We start from the raw sequence: 19,504 nt of genomic DNA, 5'->3' as shown, positions 1-19,504 counted from the left end.
TCTGCACTACACTCAATTCTGTCCTCAGCTCAGAGCACAAGAGATAAAACATAGAGCTCAAAAACGGGAGATTTAAGGAGCTCAACAATATCATTCTTGCAACCACCAAGCCAAATTACTGATGTTAATTTGCAGCCTCAGCTCTGATAATAGGGCTTGTCTTGTTCCTGATATCTAATCATCACCTTGTACCCAGTTCTGACAATTACATCCCTTAGCCTAAATCTAAGTCCCTATTTTGGTATCCTGCTTCATACCTGGAGTCTTGTGAAACAGGTTCCTAGTTTTCTCTAGATGGGGCTAAAGTCCAACCTCTAGGGTTTTGATTTCCTCTAAACAGATTTCTTTAGAGTTCAGAGACCCTGTCTGTTTTGCATGGTATCTGGAACTTGTTTCTGCGTACTCATTAGTTCAAGCTGTCATCAGGCATAGTTTGACCTCCTGCATTAGCCTAACTGGTCCCTTGCCTTGAGGCTAAGTATCCTTAAGCCACCCTCCACATTGTTACCCACAACATCATTACGTAACATAAACACAATTATGTCTTCCCTTCTTAAAATTTTTCACCAGATCCTTGAAACTTCTAGGATAAAAGCCAAATCCTTCAAAAGCACATAAAATCCTTTCCCACCTCATTAACTACCACTCATCCCAGTATACTTTATACTTTACTATACCAAATTTCTTGTTATTCCTTAAATAGAAACAATAGTTTCATGCCTCTGAGATTTTGTATGTGCTGATCCCTCTGTATGGCCTTTATGCTAGTGAACAAATTCTCATTCACCCATTAGGGAGGCAGAAAAGCACACCAATCACTGAAACTTTCCCCACAGGCAGAATTTCAGACTTCCTCTCTTGTGCTCCACAGCACTTCATGCATGCTTCTTTTAAGATGCTCCCACACTGCATGGTAAATAGTTATTGATATGGAAGTGTCAGCATCTTGAGGGGGCAGGGCCTCATGCTTAATTCAAGCATCCCCATTAATTACTCAGTCCATCCTGCAATTGCCCTGCTACTTCCTGTTGGACCCCAACTCCAAATTACTATATATTCTTTATCTGTGTCAACCATGTTCTTACCCAGGATACAAAGATGTGACTGTATCTCCAATTTACAGTACTTATTCTAGGTCTAACTTTCTCTGAGTTTGCAATTAACAGGAACAAGCTTATTCATATGTCAAAATATGACAAACCAAATGCCAAATTTGGAGATACTAAATTTATCTGGTGGGTGAGGAGAGACTTCATGCAAATGACGGTATTAAGCTTAGGAGGACTCACGCACAAGGGTAACAGTCAGGTACTACTGAAACAGGACAGGAAGCAGAAAATGAGGTCCTAAATTAAGCTGCTGGCAGAGGAGATGGGAGAAGGCTGCCATGTCATCCATTCCCACTTACTAGCTGGGACAGATTAGAGACAGTGAATCCTGGAGGCTCTGTGCACACCTTATCTTTAGGAAAACACAGAGAGGGTCTGCATGTAAAACAAAAGGAATAAGCATTTTTTTGAGTGCTCTGTTGTTGTTCAGCGAAAAAGCAATGAGAAGTGAAAAAAATCATTTAAAAAATAACCTAACCTCAATACATTGAAAGTCAGAAAAGTAAGATTGAGGCTTGGGGAGAGGTTATGTTTTGGGACATTACATGAAAAACTGGGTCAGTACTGAGAAACGGCAAAAACGGAGGCATAAAAAAAAGTGAATAAAATAACCTGACGGGATAAATATTAAAACAATCCACAAGCCTGGTTAGAAATGCTCTAATTTAAACTCACAGTTAATTTCTTTCTTAACTGCAAACAAACTGTACACAAAATTTCATCATATAGAAATTTCAAAATTATCAAAATTTTAGAGAGGAAACTGGAAGTTTAAAGAACAGAAGATAATTAAGGTAAACACACACATACACACATAATATTTTTAGAACCTTAATTTCTTAATCAAAAAAATATGTGAAATAGTCCATATTTCCTGAGTACCTGTTTATACAGCAGTTTTTGGCATCAAGTAAGGTTCTGTGTGAACAATAAATTTCTTCTCAAATGAAAAATAAGTCCTTTTTGAACACTGCAACCCTCCCCATTAATTCTTGGTACAGGATTCATTTTCTCACTCATCCCTTAAGAAAAAGTCAATGTGTTACTGTTCTCATATTAATATTTTCCCTTAAATTACTTCTAGATCATATACCCTTTAATGTCAGTAAAATTAAGTGCTTGTAAAGATCTAATGTCTTCAAATTTAGTCAGGTTGTTGTTAGAGGCAACATTTCTGTCTTATTTTGGCTGGGAAGTGGGCTACGATGAGCCAGAAGAGAACGAGCAGCATGAAGTAGAGAGAGGCCCTACTCACCAAACCACGCCTGCTGGTCTCCTTGAACTTCTATGGCTAAGCCAAAGTCTGCCAGTTTCACAGCTGCTCCCTTGGATTTGCTAGCTAAAAGCAAATTCTCAGGCTTTATTTAGAAAGAAAAAAAAAAAGAGACTGAAGTGAGAACCTATTTTAAGTGACTATTCAAAACTAACAACATATTTTGTAATATAGGAAAAAAAAAAAAGTCATGCACTGTCCTCTCTCCAGGAGACTGTCATTCCTAAATCTCAGGGAAAATATGGTTAGAAAAATGATTAAAAATTATCATGTGTGCAGGCTTCAGACAGATGCAAAAATGTACTAGAGAGATACTGGGCAGAAGAGAGAATACACTTGGGGAGAGATCAAATGAATGGAAGCACCTGTCTTGACCTGCTCACATGCTTCCAAGGGCTGCTGAGGTCCAGACTTGGCCATGGACATTGACTTAGAAGCCTAATAGAGCACAGACATTTTCAGCAGAAGGAAACTTGGCAAAATGATAACAAGAGTTGGACCAATCTACAGACATTTGGCAAATGAAACTGTGCAAATTAAATCCTAGTTGACTTCAAGAGTTTGGACCCAAATGTAGTGATTTTGATTCCTCAATGTTTCCAAACAATTTCTGAACAAATTTTGGAGTCTTATTCTGAATTACGTATTAAATTGCTGTCTTTAAGAATCTGTTTATTCTTAAAGGCAGGAAGAGTGTACTACTATTTGCCAAATGTTATAGTTAGCTTTTTTTTCTTCATAAGCCAGTTTTTTAAAACATAATTTATATGTCTACAAAGTGTGATTCAAATCATTCTTTATATATGTGTTCTCACATGTTGGAATACTATAAGAAATACACATTTTCATTTTCTTGGGTATTTATCGTTGTTCAAGGACTGATAACTCAGTCTTGGAATAAGGCTGTGTCTATTTATCCCTGTTTCCCAACCAGGGCATCGAGACACACTGGAACTTTGAAAACAGGCATCAGGGCAAAATCCTGAATTTCCCCAGACCGCCTTTGTGGATTTTAGGAACTAAAGGCAGAAGACGGTCAGGAAAAGGAGGCTGATTAAGACATACAGTACACAAGTACACAAGTACTTGTACACATTTGGAATGTGTACCCAAGTACACATTTGGGAGTGTAGTTCAACATGTTCTTACCTTGGGCTAAAACCCAGTAAATTCAGATGTGTGCCTCGGACTGAAAAAAGTTGGGAAACAATGGAGTCTACAAGTGCCAAAACAATTGTCTGGAAATCTACATATTCAGGTCATTCAAATTGGTTCTGTTTATGTGTTAGCAAACTAATATAATTTTTTTTCATGAAATGGCTACTTTTTTCTTACTGAATTAAGCAATTCTGTTGGTTGTTTTGACCTTGTATAAACACAGCCTAAACCAATATTTATTAAGCCAGCCATGCAAATTAGCAAAGACTCATAACCAGAACTTGGAAAAAATTAGGTTAAGTCTACAAGAAATAAGAGTGTAGGCAAGTAAGTTTTAATCAAGTACCAGCTTCTTCGGGCTATTGCTGTTCACTGCCATCAGATTCATCACTATTATGACAATAGGTAACTGTAAGGAAAACTTTGTAATTTCTTAGGGCTGATAGGGGTTTTTTTGGTTTGTTTTTTTAATCACCTCAACACTAAACACATGGTAATTTAATGTGGACACTGGGATAAAGATGTCTCAAGGATATGAAAGATCTCCAGGCTGAAATAACTTTTAGTAAAAACCTAACACTCAAAATTAGTTGGAACTCTGTTGTCTATTAATGTAGTACAGTACCTAACAATGTTATATTATTAGTATTTGACATTTTGTTTTCATTAATAAAATTTATGGCCCACTACATTCACGCATTTTCTAATTTAATCACAATGTGATTTCCAGCTATTAATTTATGGAATAAATGACTTGGAAAAACCACATCAAACTCTAAGCAATAGTTTAGTTCTTTGTAACCTTCACATTCAAAAGCATTGAGATGTCAGAGATCTCTGCTAATACACATCTGTCCTAATTTGTCAACCACACTCATTCAAGGAGAGTTCCAATCACTTTAGAAATCTCAGTCATTTGGGGTCTTTAGATCAAATAATACTGAAGTTGTTGAGAAAATGCCAGCGCCATCAGTAAGTAAACTTTTAAAATATTTAATGTGCTTTTATTCTTATCACTAGATCAAAACCGTTTCTTGGCAGTGCTGTGTGCATTATGCCCTTAAACACCAAGTATCTGCCAATTCAGAAGAAATGGAACACCTTAGGATTTTATCATGCATGGCCTCTGAATGACTGGGGCAAATATTCATACCTAGAGATGACCTAGAAGACCTCTCTACAGGGCCTCATGAGTCATCCAGGGAAATAATCCTTCTGGATCAGTGTTTCACCTTCTACCCATGAAGACTGTTCAGCTGCAGTTATGACAGGAAAAGGCAGGGCTCTTTCAAGGTTACTGTGTAGATTTAAAAATTAATAGCACTAAAATGGCCTCATGTTTGTACATATCTTTTAGGCAAACCTAAAATATTGAATTACGGAATGCAAACTGTAAAATCAGGATGCTTATTGATTTTATTAAAGGATTCTTTGCTTTCATAAAATGTTTCATCACAAGATTGCTTCTAATGACCAGCTTCAATGAAACATTAGAAATAGCACACAGATTTGAACTATATACAACTCTCTGGAATATATCCAAAATTTGAATAATCCTGTTATCATGTTCTACTATTTATATAGCTTCCAACTTAAAAAATATGTTGTACTACAAAAGTTTGTTGGCAAGTAGGTTAGTTCAAATTCTGAACACCGACAGAAAGGAAGATAATTTGTGATTATATTTCATAAAAGCTGAAATGGTAGAATCTTACAGCTAATTAGTGGCTGCTTCCTTAAAAAGGATCACCACTACACTCTTATCTGCTACTATTCGACTATTTTGATTTTGTAAAGCAAAGGAGAAAGGTGAAATCAGAAACACAGGTTTTCCAATGCACAGATGAACATGAGAGAAATGGGCAACATGATGACCTAAAAAAAGATGAAGATCTAGGTTTATGTCCTGTGTGGACATGGGTAACTCACAGTCTTAGAGCTAATGAGTCCCTTCAACTTTCAAATGCACATCACATTTGCAATGAATGTTTATAACTTGGAGGATGTCTATATTCCTAAATTTAATGCAATCTATTATGCTAATCTTTATATATTGAGATGATCTCTAAATTCCTATAATGCGATCACTTTTTAGGTCGGTTTTTAAATAGATTCTACTGATGTTCTCACACACAGGTTCCTTCCCCACCCAATTGCTTCCTAATGATGCAGGATTTTCCATGACATCTGGTCTTAGTGTCAACAACCATTTATAGCATATCAGCTGTAATGAGCAGCAACTGTTGGCAAGTTTTGTTTTCTACTTCCATATGGATGCAGAGGCAACTTTATTAGTTGTGATTTGAGATTTTCTTGAATCTGTTCAAATACCTCAAAGTACCTAGGCAAGTTGCTGGAATCACTTTTAGGACAGAGACTGGCATAGAAGATAAAATGACTCAAACTCCTCAGTGTCTAAATGAGGTAGAGACATCAAAAAAGATGGAGGACTTGAAGCCAGCTTTCTGATTGCTTCTTTTAAAGATGTGAGACTGAGGGAATTCCTCCAATGGATTAAAAATGGGAAAGTTTTATACCATTGCTATAGACAGTCCACTAAGTAGCTAGTTGCAAAAGAATCTGAAATACTCAAAAATATTTACTACCATATCCAAATAAGACAAGGGGGAGAACTTATGAGACATATTTTCAATCTTGCTTCTCAAAAATATCACAAACATATGAGAATTTCTAAATTAATGTGATCTTTATGAAGGAACTGATTTGGCAAAAGTGGTGACCATCTTCAGCATCAGTCATATCACAGCCAATAAACCTAGCCAATAAAACTCAAATACTAGGACTATATATGTGCAGCAACATCATGTGTGCTTTACTTTTTTTTATAGCTCTTTCCTTTATGAATATTATAAAAACAGCTAGTTATTAGTTTCATTATTCCATTATTATTTAATTCTTACATTTCTCTGCATATTAGTTTTCAGGAACTGAAATTGTCTTTTTAGATTTCTTTCCTCTATTGAAGTGTATCAATTATTTCAACATGAAGATAAGCATTCTGTGCTTTGGTGTGTTTTCAGTCACTTTTCCTTTGCCAAAGAAGGTGTGAACAAAGCTCCTAGAAATAAACTAAGTGAAAGTTTGCATGAATTGCAAAGCTTGAATACCAATCTCACTCATGAACATGGTAGAAGTTCTTTTGTGCACATGGTACAAGTGACTTTTGTTTTTATTTTTATATGGAATGGATGCCTGAATTTATGTAGTTAGCACAGGGAGTTTTCAGCTGACACATGTGCTGTAAGTCTGTGATTAGGAAGTATTATTTGTATAACCATGCATATATGGAGCAAGTTCCTTAGAATTGTCTGTTTTCCATTCCTGTTTTTTTTTTATTTACTTCTACATCATTAGCACATATTTTCAGGTAGACTGAAAGAAGTGAGGGTGACCACAGTGGGACTGTGTCAATCACCTACTGTTTCTCTATGGCTTGACACACAGTTGTCAGGTTCAATAAAGAGACACCAGAATGACTAATGAATTATGGAATTTATCACTTACGTAGTTTCTAAAGCACCTCGACACACATTATACACAAATGATAAGTTTGTTAAACTTGTATTTAAGTATGCTTCTGAGAAAAGTGGAATAATTGTGATTTTATAATTATTCAAAACAGACATTCACAATTTGAAATATCTATTGCTAAAGAGGATTTATTGCATGTCATAGTCCTCCAGAAAATTAATTTCTTTCTTTTCTGGTTTTAAATTTAATTTTATTCCTATAAAAGTTTTCAAGTGCCCCCAAATCTCCAGAATTATTACCTTCATTAAAAACCTATTCTATTCCTCTCTCTCTTCTTCCCTCTCTTTCTCCATCTATTGACCTAATGACTTTTCCATTAAATAACATTGTTTTTCAGGAGGTAGCTCATTCTCTGCTAAGCCAGTTTACAGGTATTGATGTGCTGCTAAGAGATTATTGTGTGTATATGAAGTCTTCTAACCAGATTGGTGTTCATGAAGTAGTTTGGTAACCATTTCTGCTGTACTTTGAACTGAAGAAATCTTACCCCTTTGTGTGAAATACAGTTATATGATAAAACGCAGCTATAGAGCTGCCTCCTTTGACTTCTGTTAACTGATTCACAGAAACTTTACTCTTCAGGCTCTTACATGAGAGAACACATCTGGTTTGATATCCCTCTACTTCTTGTGACCTCAAGAGCTGTGATTTGTTACTGTGACCTTTTTAACCTAATGCTTTTCAGGGTGCAGTATTCATGTGATGTATATCCTTCTTTCTGGGAGGAACAGCCCTGATAGATATTTTAAAATGATCTTTATTCAGTGGCCTATAGGTTCTATCCACATAAGGTTTGTTCTTAGTTTGCTCTGTAATTTATGCCCGGAGTTATGACAGTGCCTCAACAGGTACTCAAGACATGTTTGATGAATGTTTGTTCCTCTCTCTTTATACCTGACTTTTCAATCCTCAGTTCACAAACACTCAACACTGAGTTATAGCAATCCATTCTTTGTAAACAGTCTATTTTTAGGTACTTCAAACTGATTGTCTGATGTGGCCTAAATTACATGTGGCAAATGCATATCGTTCTTCTCTATGCCTCATTTTCCCAAGGCTGGGACCAATGCCACTTTACTGATTTCCTGAATAAGAAATTTATACTTTGGACACCAATCTATTGGCAAATTATATTGTCCCCTTCCACTCCATATTATATCTTAAAAAGTAACTTATTCTCTTATTCCTAATGATACAGATTTTGTGTATTTCTGGAACATCCATAGGCAGAATCATTTTAATCATTTGATTCACAAATCTTAAAATCATTTCTCCAATTCTTACTGTTGACGGTGAAATTACTTTCCCATCATCGTTTGACCTATTTTTCGGCCTCTGTAAAGTTTTTGATTTATCCAACTAACGAACTGAGAAATGGTAGCAATTAAGTCTGCAGACACTGGAAACAAAATGCTTGGGCACAAATCATATCTCACTAGCTGAGCGACCATGAGTAAGTTCTTTCACTAGTGGTTGCTAAAGCTCTCTTTACGCAACATGGGGAATATCAAAGCGCCTTCTTCATAAAGCTGTTAAGATTCATATGATATCATAGTTTAGGGTACATGGTAAATGCCTGATAAATGGCAGCTATTATCATTTTTATTACTAACATCTCACCTTGATCCAAATTCTCCCAAAGATGAGAGTCATATTCAACTATAGTACTATAATTATGTCACCACTGGTAGATACTCCTTAATATTGCTTAGGTTTGACACTGGCTGCACATTAGACAAAAGGCTTGTGTATCCACTGGATACTGTCTGGCTCTGACTGATGTGCTTCCTTTATGCTAATATCCCACCACATGGAACCTTATTCTACTGCTTGTTTGAGGACATCCTCTAATTGTCTGCTATGCCTCAGCCTTGTCTCTAGATCCTTATAGTTTTCCATCTGGTGGATTCCACTGTCTAAGAAGCTCCCAAGAGTGGCAGTTATTTAGATAATGATCTTTATGTTATGACCGTATCAAAGAGGATATATTTATCCTCTTTATTCAATATTAATTAACATCCACAAAAGCTATTTTATTCAATGATGTTTTTTATATTGTAAATGTGCTTTTCACTGAGTTTCATTCATTCCTAAATTGAAAGCATATGCCACAAGTATTTACTAGGTATGAAGTCCTATATTAGGTACTGTGAAGTATTATAGGTAGTATTATAAGTAGATATTATAGGTATTACAGTAATATAGCTATTGTTCGAGGATGGGCTTACAAACAAATTGTACAGTACTCATATGCTTGTAGGTGCTTTTATTTTATTTTTTTTTTTTTTTATTTTTTTAAATTTTTTTTTTTTCAACGTTTATTTATTTTTGGGACAGAGAGAGACAGAGCATGAACGGGGGAGGGGCAGAGAGAGAGGGAGACACAGAATCGGAAACAGGCTCCAGGCTCTGAGCCATCAGCCCAGAGCCCGACGCGGGGCTCGAACTCACGGACTGTGAGATCGTGACCTGGCTGAAGTCGGACACTTAACCGACTGCGCCACCCAGGCGCCCCTTGTAGGTGCTTTTAATAATGATGGAAAACAGAACACTTTCTGTGTTTTTCTCTCACTGATATGGACAAATTAAACTGTGCGTCAAACATCTGTATTATATATGAATTAACAAATGAATCAAGATATGGAAACAAAAATATATGACCTAAGAATAGGAGGGCAAATTTTTGTTTAAAGCCTGATAATAAAAAATTTTACCTATCTCTTTCAATTTTATGTATTGGCAAATATACTATTACAAGCAGTATACTTAGCAGATAAAGTATACATGTAGATATAAAAGACATAAAACAAAATCAGAGATTTAGCACACTCAGGGTGTGTGTATAAACTTCCTCTAATATATTCTTTTAGTATGTTATGAACTCTCTTATCATGTTATGAAATGGCCTACTGAAACATGCCCTGAAAACTAGACTCAACTGAAATCTATTCAAGTCAGGAATTTGACAGAAACCAAGATAATCCCAAAAATTATAACAAGCTCTACACAAAGCATACTCCTATCCTCTCCCAAAATCAAAATAAGGATGGAGAACAAAAACATTTTGTTGAGTGATGTGCAGGTTATTTCCTTTGGTATCAGGCCTCCTTAAAAATCACCTGCCTGAGTTTTTCATTTTTTTTTTTTCATCTTTATTTCTGAGAGAGAGCACGAGCAGGGGAGGAACAGAGAGAGAGGGAGACACAGAATCTGAAACAGGCTCCAGGCTCTGAGCTGTTAGCACAGAGCCCGACTCGGGGCTCGAACCCATGAACCACGAGATCATGACCTCAGGCGAAGTCAGACGCTCAGCCGACTGAGCCACCCAGGTGCCCCCTGCCTGAGTTTTTAACTAGTGAATTTAACTCCTATGTCAGAAAATATATTTTTGCACAGCCCACAACCTAGACCCACTGCCATCTCTGATTAAAGCTCCAGTCTTTGAAGAGCTCAGCTGAGTTGGAACACTTACAGAAGCCCATATCATGACCCCACAAGATAGATTTTAAGGTCATGTAAGAGAATTAACATTTTTTCAACCTTGGCTTTTAGAGTATACTTATAATTACATAACATAGAGCAAAATATTTCAAATGATAATGTATTAAATTGAGTATCTGATAAAATTGTACAAATAAATGTGTATGCTCATGTATATTCACTTAGGACAGTAGTACAGTGAGAGCTCGGAGGAGTAACAAAACGGAGACTTTCTCTACATGTCTGATAGGGAATTCTTGAGGTGATTGCCAAAGATATGAATTTTCAAAGGAACATATTGTTTTTCCTTAATCCTGATGGGTACATTTGGTAAAGTGTTAGCAGATGCACACAGTCCCATCTTGGCTCTCCAAAAGAAAATGCCCTTAACCATACCTTTGCTTTTGACATTTAAAGCTCTCAGACTCAAATTGAAATTGAAGGAAGATCTGAGAGACTAAGGTGATACTTTGCTTACCCATCACATCTTCAAGTAACTCGTTGTGGATCCTTAGAGATATATTCTTCTAGAGCATACTAAATGAATGGTAACTACGGATTTACCAATGTATCGTAACTAGGGAAGTCTGCAAGTGAGAAACCAGCCCAGGTCCTCCCACTGAACACACACAGTTGACATTCTACATTACTTGGCCACAATTGTACTAATGCCTGGAAGTGGCTGAGGCTTGAAACAAAGAATGACAACCGCATAGTGCTCACAATTTGCTATTTTGCCCACCCAGTGCTTTCACTTAAATTTCTAGGCCTTCACTAGATCCCTGAAATTCCATAAGTGAAACTAGAGTGCTGACAGAAGGGGACAGAGACTGGATGAAAGAGAAGCCTCCCCCTGAACTGTTTAATTTCTAAGTGATCTGAACATTTCTCATCCTCACTGGTATCAGAAACTGAGTGAAGTCTTAAAAGTATGAGTCCATATACAGGTTACATAAATATTATTTGACATTAAATCTGTTTGACCTTTTTCCTATCTGTTTTAAAAGGCACTAGTATCTTAGTACTTAGGAATGTAAATAAACAAGGAGCCAGAAAGCCTCAATGTCCTCAGAATTCCTGGAACTACTATTGAGGGAAAGAGACTTCAGAGCCCAAAACGGAGGTCCTTTAGCACCAATCACTTGGGCCAAAAACCTATTCAATGACTTTATCTCTACTCTCTTTATAATTTTCATAACTATTTACATTATATTAGGTATACACAGTATGACTCTAAAATAGTATGTTTGATCAATGTCCACAGAATGAGTTCAGACTGAAGAAGAGACCATCAATCATACTCAAAGTCACATTACGTGCTATATTCTTAGGAGGAAAGAAATACAGCAACCTATTTATTGTTAATGGTAGGACATTATTTCTCGGGATGAAATGGGATTTATGTAAGTCTCAAGTGTGTATCAGAGAAGAGATGAAATAAGCGAGACTGTGGTAAGGGAATGTGTTTTCGTAATGTGTTGGAATGAGTCCACACAACTTTCTTGCTCATATTTTTGCCTTTACAGGCATAATTGCAGCTGAACAGTCATTAGGAATTGTGTGGTGGTTTATCTTCTCCAACAGCATTACTCACCTTCAGGTCCCGATGGACTACGCCCATCTGATGGCAGTGTAGCACAGCCTCCAGGATCTGCTGAATGCAATGACTGCATGCAAACACCAGGGGGCGTGTGTTAGTTCCAAGCTTACACTCACTGTCTGTATACCCTCAGAGAGACTGGGTTACAGTGCAAAACCAGCAGACAACTGGGTTGTATTTTACCACCTTCAGTAATGTAAACATATTGCTCAAGTAGAGTGACTACTACCTCAGCGCAATCAGGATCTTGCCAGATGTGAGAGAAAATGTGGATCCACGTGTTTGAGGACAAAACCCTTCTTAAAAATATTTTAATTCAGGAGCTCATTTCCTAGTTCTAAATTCTTGTAGGAAAAGAACTGGAATGCAAGTAAACATTTTATAGCTGTCGTGGTCCACCTCCACCCCATATAAAAAAACTGCTTCCCTATTCCCTCCCATTTTTCAGTATCATTCCAAAGGCTGTCACATTAGCAGTCAAGGCACCATTAAGGTGAAATTAGGATACGTAATGAATTTTTGATAAATCATTAACTTCTTGTGCTTTAATTTAGCTGGCAATTATTACCTCTTGCCTGAGGGTTCATCAGACTCAAATGGAGCAATGTGTAGCCAGTTGTTTTGCTACAGCAACCCATGGTCTCAGAACAGAAGTGGTGTTTAAATCTACAGGCGGACATACATCACAGGCCAAGTTTATCTCCAGGTGAATGCTGGACATTTCAGGAAAGCCTGCCCCCAAACCGCCTCTGGTAGTTTACTGCTTGGAAACTTAACAGGTTGTGTTTTTAATATTGTCCTTTCCTTTCTGCTATGATGTATATTTAGCCTGTAGATGAGCAAACTGAAAGAGGCATCATGCATTATCATTTCATCATGTAGTCATTTTAGGGAAAAATTGGGAAAGGCAAGGGAACCATTTTAAATACCCACCCTCTGCCCTTTCCCCAGAAATAAAACAAACAAACAAAAAAACCTCCTTTGATTCAGATTTATGGACTCCATATACTGACCTTCAGGTCCCTGTGAACTATGCCATTTAGGTGACAATGATTTACACTTTCTAGAATCTGCTGTATACAATGACTGTAAAGATACAAGGGCAGAATGGAAGGGAGAACATTTTAAAGGTACATAATCACATTGAATACAAAATAAAATGAAAGTTAAAACGAAACAAACAAACAAACAAAAATTATATTTTCACAACATATTTTTAGCTTTACATTGGAATTTAATAACGCTGAATAAAGCTAATTCTGGTTCTAACAAAAATGACATCCAACATAGAGTTTGTGACATGTTCAGACAAAACAATTTGAGCTGTGTGTTTTTTTCATTGCAAGTGTACATATTAAATCACTTGTATACAGAAGTCAAAATTTCCATATTCAAGGAGAAAAATTCATAAGTATTCCCATAATGCTCTGGGAAATTCCTTTAGCAATATAAAATTTATGAGTATTTCTCATACACATCTAAACTGTTTAAAATCTGAGGTCACAATTAAACATAGGTGTTGAAACAAGAGGGTAAACACAGATGAAGTGGCAGGTGAAACGAGGGTTAAAAAAATGGAGGGACACATTTATCATTTTGACTTAGAACTGGTGCTTCTTGTAGAATATGTTAAGAGGAAAACCAATGCAAGTCTCAATAACAGAGGGAAAATTTCAAGTAAACCCACGACATAAAATAAATCCCTCTTCAGGAGAGGCATACTCCGGAGAAGGGCTAGGAACTTACGAAAAAAAAAAAAAAAACTTTTTAATACCCTGGAACACTAGTACTTGTTAGATACATTTCCATACACCTCAGTGAAGGAAAACTTTTGCTTATACAATGTCAAAAAGTACAATTTATACTATTCTTATTAAAGGCTCGCTGATGTCAAACATATTGCTAATTAAATTAAAGGGGATAAATCATTGATTGGCACCTGTAAGGTCCCATGAACTGTCATCTGACATAAAATAATAGAGATCACACTGATGTATTTTGTACAAATTTACTGTGCAATTCAAATACAGGTTATGTATAGAGGTATATTCACTAACAAACATTTTAATAAGGACATTTCAACCACTTAATGTACAAAATAGTATTACTCCAAAGTAAATCCTTGAATTATAAAAAGTAATCACCATCTGATTTCTTACAATGTGAATGTAAAAAAAACATGACTGTGGTTATGATTTTCCAATGCTAACTCTATAAAGAGTACCATTAAAGGGGCTAAAAAGGGGCTAAACATCGTTTACTTTTTGACTATAAAAGTTATTTGAGTGTGTGTTGGTAATTATTTTTTAAATCCTATGAATTTTTTCCCTTCACTTTGTATTACTTTTTAGAAATATTTCACTTTCTCTTCAACCGCAGGTGTAAGTCATCAGGTTTAATGAATAATGCAAAATAAAGAAGTAAACAATAATTCAAATTAAATGAATTACATCATTTTTTGCTAGTGAGAATGGATTCAATTCTTAAGTTCTTGAGGACTAGTAAGGAAAGACTTTTTCTTTATGTTTGTACGTGGGAAGATTTGTTCCTTCTCCTTGATTTTGTTGTAGGACCTATCCTAAAAATTAACTTATAGTAAAATCCAAAACTTAATAGAAACATGCATATAAAATGATCCAACTTATAGGGTCTACCCTATTATCTGTAGGGTTCTTCAATAGTGAAAACAGTTTCTATTTTAATTTCAACCAATATCTTTCAAACATAAAACCTGTTTTACATAACTTTAAATAGCAAAATAAATGTAATTCCCTAACTTGTTTACTACCTTAGTTAAAATTACTACTCTCTTTGGGCAAGTGGGCAAATAGCTAATTGCGAGGCTGCTCTGAAGCCTCTTTTCAGGGGCCGAATGTAAGAAATGGGATAAACTGAGCAAGTGGTGATTCACTCATCATAGTATAAGGGACATGGAAGTTTCTATTTGACTTTGGCAGTAAAAATTCCATTAAAAAATTAGCATGTAGTCATGTACAGATAAGGTTCACAGAATGTCATAAACTGGCATTAAACCAAGATTAATTAGAGATTTGCAAGTGAGCATGTGTATGCATGTGCTGCTTTGAAGGGATGGGGAGGGAATCGGCTATCAGCTGACTATCTGCTGAGGGCAGGCTACTGTGGGATTAGTAAGCGTTAGGAAGCTCTGACAGCATTAGAGAATGGGGGCAGACAATAAGTAACTGAATTTTCAGAATATCTCATTTACATGGCTAATATAGAGTCAATTGCTCAAGGCTAGAGTTTTCAAAATAAGTGCCAACTACTGAATATGCGTAAAGAAACACCAAGGAAAACTAACATGATACAGTCTAAGTAGTACCTAGGCAAGTAAATTAATGTTACTTCAAAAAGGTTGCCTTTGTGCAGCCTAGGAAGTTTCAAATGAGAGAAAATGTACAGTATAGCCACTGTTAAAGATGACGACAATTAACAAGATTGGGAAATATTGAACCCTCTGAAATACCTGAATAAATATTTTTCATATGAGAGTTCCAAAAGCTATCCTGGAATTTCCAAAGAGTTAAACAGCTAATAAATGCTTTAAGGAGACCACTTGGGCTTTTGTAGTCTATTTCTTTTTATGTTCTCTGATTAGACATGGGCTGTTCAGTGGAATGGTCTATGATGATGGAAATGTTCTATATCTGCTATCTTCAACTGGTAGTCAGTAGCACTTAAGGCTATTAAGCATTCAAAATGTAGCTAGTACAACTGAGAAACTAAATTTTTTATTTAACTTTAATTTTGACGGATTGAAATTAAAATAGCCATGTGACACTAGGGACTACCATCATGGGCAGCTCAGGATCTAGAGACTAGAAGATCTTAATCTTTTATCTCTTAACTTTGCTAAAAGAGTACATCTCTTTAGCAGAAGTCATTCCCAGTACAGTGTATATTTTATTATTCATTTTTAAAAGACTAACTGTAGATGCTAGATAATGACAAAATTTAGACCAGATTCTATTTTTTCCCCAAACCAATTATTTTGGAAACATTAAGAGAGACAAATAGCAATTAAGAGGGACTCATTTATGAGAAGAAGTCCAAGATGGTTTTATGAGAGTCTCATAAATACTAAGGGTTATGATATATTTATAAAGAGATATATTGAGCAAGTGTCATTTGAATGTTGAGTCTTGTATCTTGCTCAGGGCAAGTCACTTACCTGGCATCAGCTTCACTGTAATATTCTCTCGCCACTATGTCTTCAAACAGTTCACCTCCAGTAACTCTGTAAAGATAATCAAGATATTGTCATTAAAAATAATAATAATAAGCATCAATAGACTTGCACCATGTTCATATAGAATTTTTTTCAGATTGTTTTGAAAATTATCAAAACAAAGGATTTTAAGACACTACATTACAGTTTTCATAACAATCTATACTAATCTAAACATTTCCATCTTTTCTACATATCTTTGTATCACTAGATCCTGAGGACACAATTTTCTGTATACCAAAACCATATTCAGAGATATCTCTTCCACAAATAATCTCTATGAAACTCTTCATTTTAATTCTCCCAATATTAACTAAGGTCTGATGAAGTGTGGTGAACAGTTTAAAAATATTTTCTGAACAATAAGAGAAGACACTTACTACTCAAGGCTATAGAGTATGCATTTGTAGTCTGCATCTCTCTGAACGGGCTTGCTTTTTAGACTGCAGTACACATGACTTTATGGGCTAGAGGTGGCCTTCTAAAATACATATTGCTTTTGGGCTGAGTGCTAGATTTTCTTTGTAAAGCACCCCAATTTCCTTTATGCTCCATGTATTTGCCAGTCAACACAGACTTAGGGATTTTGGCAACTTGATCTCTTGCCAACTAAGAAGTCATATCTGTCAGCCATCTTTAAGTGAAGAGTTTCCCATAACTCAGCAACTGGATTTAGTTACTCTACAAAGTACATTCAAACCAATGCTCTGTATATACGTAAATGTAACTATCTTTCGGATCCATTTCTTCTCCAGGTCCAAAAGACTGTTGTTCTGGGGCTAGAATTCCCTAACCAGTGATTTTCTGGCTTAGGCTCCCCCCTCAAATATATGTTTTTAATGTGATTTTTTTTAGCAAATTTTAAAAATATGGAAGTGTACCAAGTACCCCCTTGTCCCTCAACCCCAATTCCACCCTCTGGAAAAAAACTAATTTTAACTTTATGTATATCCTTTCAATTTTCTGTGTATCTTTAAATATACTTGTCCCCTTGCAAACACAAAGAAAACATTTTTTTTCCCTCACAAAAGTAGAATCATGCAATATAGGTAAATTATTAGGCTACTTCTGTTTTTTCATTTCACTTAAGGTCATGGGCACCATTTTGTGTAAGAAGTCTTTTCCCTATTTAATAAATAGACATATGCATATGTGTGTATGAGTCCAGGCCAACTGCCTTCCAAAGTGGTTGTTACCCACCCCTACGCAAACATCATGAAGGTACCGACAGTTTTTTCCCAATTAAAAAAAGAAGTTAGAAAAAGTTATCTCACGTTAATATTTCTTGATTATTAGTGACGTGAACCATTTTCTCATGTCTCAGCCATTTCCTAATCTATTAGGATATGGCTTGATTTTAAATTTCAACTTTGGAGTTTAACCTTGTAATAGATAACGTTTGGTTACCATGTGCTACACAGTGTACTAAGCATATTAACTCATAAATCCTTGTAATTATTGTCTGCGATGGGTTTTACCACTAGCTCAGTTTACCGATGAGAAAATGAAGGTACAGAGAAGTAACTTGCCTAAGATTATACAGATATAAGTGGCACAGGCAGGCCATCCATTCCATAGTTCCTGCTCTCAATCACCACACAACATAGCCATTCCAATAATTACACTGTCAATCTTCCCAGAAGTTTAGAAGGCATGAGTGATTTGAAAAAGCACTGGGTAAAGTTATAAATCTTGGTGTGTACATTATGGAAGGAGAAATAAATTTGCTCTTCAGATAGCTCTTTTTTCTTTCTGGTTTTCACTTGCTTTAATAAGTTCTGAAATAATACCAAATGATAACATGTTCCAGAGATCACCATTTATTATTTTCACCAAATGATAACATGTTCCAGAGATCACTAGTTACTATTTCCTTTTGGATTTTCCTTTCCTAACGGAAAAGATATAATACTAAAGACTTTTAACATGTCTGAAAGCTTATGCAACTTTGACTCCTCTCCATTGCATTCTGGATATTTATAAGTCCTTTAATGCTAGAGTCACTATTTTCAGTCCTATTGTTTTTACAAATAAAACGTGCATCTAAAATTATTTAAAGCTTCATATGGGCTTGTTCTGAAAACCATGGTTACATGTACATGTGATTTCATTTAATAGCTCACCTAGGTTTTTTCCCCAGTTAGAATTACAATAATAATGCAATCACATAAATTATAATACAAAATAATTAAATAACAGACAGATGATACTTCCAACAAACCATTATCATCCCTATAATAACAGTTTTGTAGGATTTCTTCCTTTGAATGAATATGAGTAGGTAAATATGATATATAACCATATTTATCTTTTTTTTGACCACAGGTACCTAGAAAATCTGCATTACAAACAAGTGTGGTTTGTGAAATGTTACCAAATGTCGATTAAAAAGCTTATTGACATCAATGATATTGCTGCTTATAGTAGCTCCTTAAATATACTGTGTATTCCAGGAGAAGCTCCGTAAGTATAGTATATATTCCAAGAGAATTGTCATATCTTAAATCACTAGGATTCATAACTTACTGATCTTTTTTCTAACCCCAAATATTTATTCAATTAAGGAGTACTGAAGTAATGATTAAATGAATTAACAAGTCAGAAAACCATGCTATTCATCTACTCTAAGTCTGGACTTTACACACACTTAAAAAGGAAAAAAAAACATTAAAATTCATATATGGCAATAGGTTTTATTTCTTAAGGTGTTTTTATTTAAAGAAGACTATTAAAAACACTTAGGGCCTAGCATTCTAGTAATTTCCAATGAACCATTCTAGCTGTTAAAGAAGTTTAAGGGGTAGAGTTTTATTTTGAATTAAGCATCTCTGACAGCACTCTTTCTCATTTTCTAACATTCATTGTTCCCATTATTTAAAAACATCCTTGTGCAAATGAAACCATTTTTATCATTTCTGTTGTATGTATGATAAATGGGAAGGTAAAGATGGAGTTCTAATAGAACATGTTGCCTTGAAGATAAACTATTGAATTTTCTAATTTTAACATATTTCTATACTGACATTATTGTTTAATGGAGTGCAAAATTAAGCAGTAGTTACAGATTGAAAATTTGGGGCGTC

General features: G+C 35.5%; 1 protein-coding gene and 1 long non-coding RNA gene across 19 annotated transcripts in view; one reads left to right on the top strand and one right to left on the bottom strand.

The window, feature by feature from the left end:
• The window catches only part of CAMK2D (calcium/calmodulin dependent protein kinase II delta), a 316,173-nt gene that overhangs the window by 76,254 nt on the left and 220,415 nt on the right, over nucleotides 1-19,504 (bottom strand). For 10 of the 17 annotated variants that reach the window (XM_019829018.3, XM_019829023.3, XM_019829026.3 and 7 more), the window contains exons 5-7: nucleotides 16,365-16,430; nucleotides 13,186-13,258; nucleotides 2,365-2,467 (exon numbers count right to left, since the gene is read on the bottom strand). In XM_019829018.3, the coding sequence (XP_019684577.1) occupies nucleotides 2,365-2,467; nucleotides 13,186-13,258; nucleotides 16,365-16,430 (242 nt within the window). Of the gene's footprint in view, nucleotides 1-2,364; nucleotides 2,468-12,166; nucleotides 12,240-13,185; nucleotides 13,259-16,364; nucleotides 16,431-19,504 lie in introns of all 17 variants that reach the window. The other 7 variants (XM_019829019.3, XM_019829030.3, XM_019829022.3 and 4 more) reach the window with 1 other exon arrangement.
• The window catches only part of LOC123384975, a 36,069-nt gene that overhangs the window by 3,307 nt on the left and 13,258 nt on the right, over nucleotides 1-19,504 (top strand). For both annotated transcript variants that reach the window (XR_006596847.1, XR_006596848.1), the window contains exon 3: nucleotides 18,747-18,884. This is a non-coding gene — a long non-coding RNA (uncharacterized LOC123384975). The remainder of the gene's footprint in view (nucleotides 1-18,746; nucleotides 18,885-19,504) is intronic.

Source organism: Felis catus, chromosome B1 (genome assembly GCF_018350175.1).
Source record: "Felis catus isolate Fca126 chromosome B1, F.catus_Fca126_mat1.0, whole genome shotgun sequence".
In the NCBI taxonomy this organism is placed as follows: domain Eukaryota; kingdom Metazoa; phylum Chordata; class Mammalia; order Carnivora; family Felidae; genus Felis; species Felis catus.
Note: the sequence above shows the minus strand (reverse complement) of the source record. Positions and strands in the feature narration are given on the sequence as shown.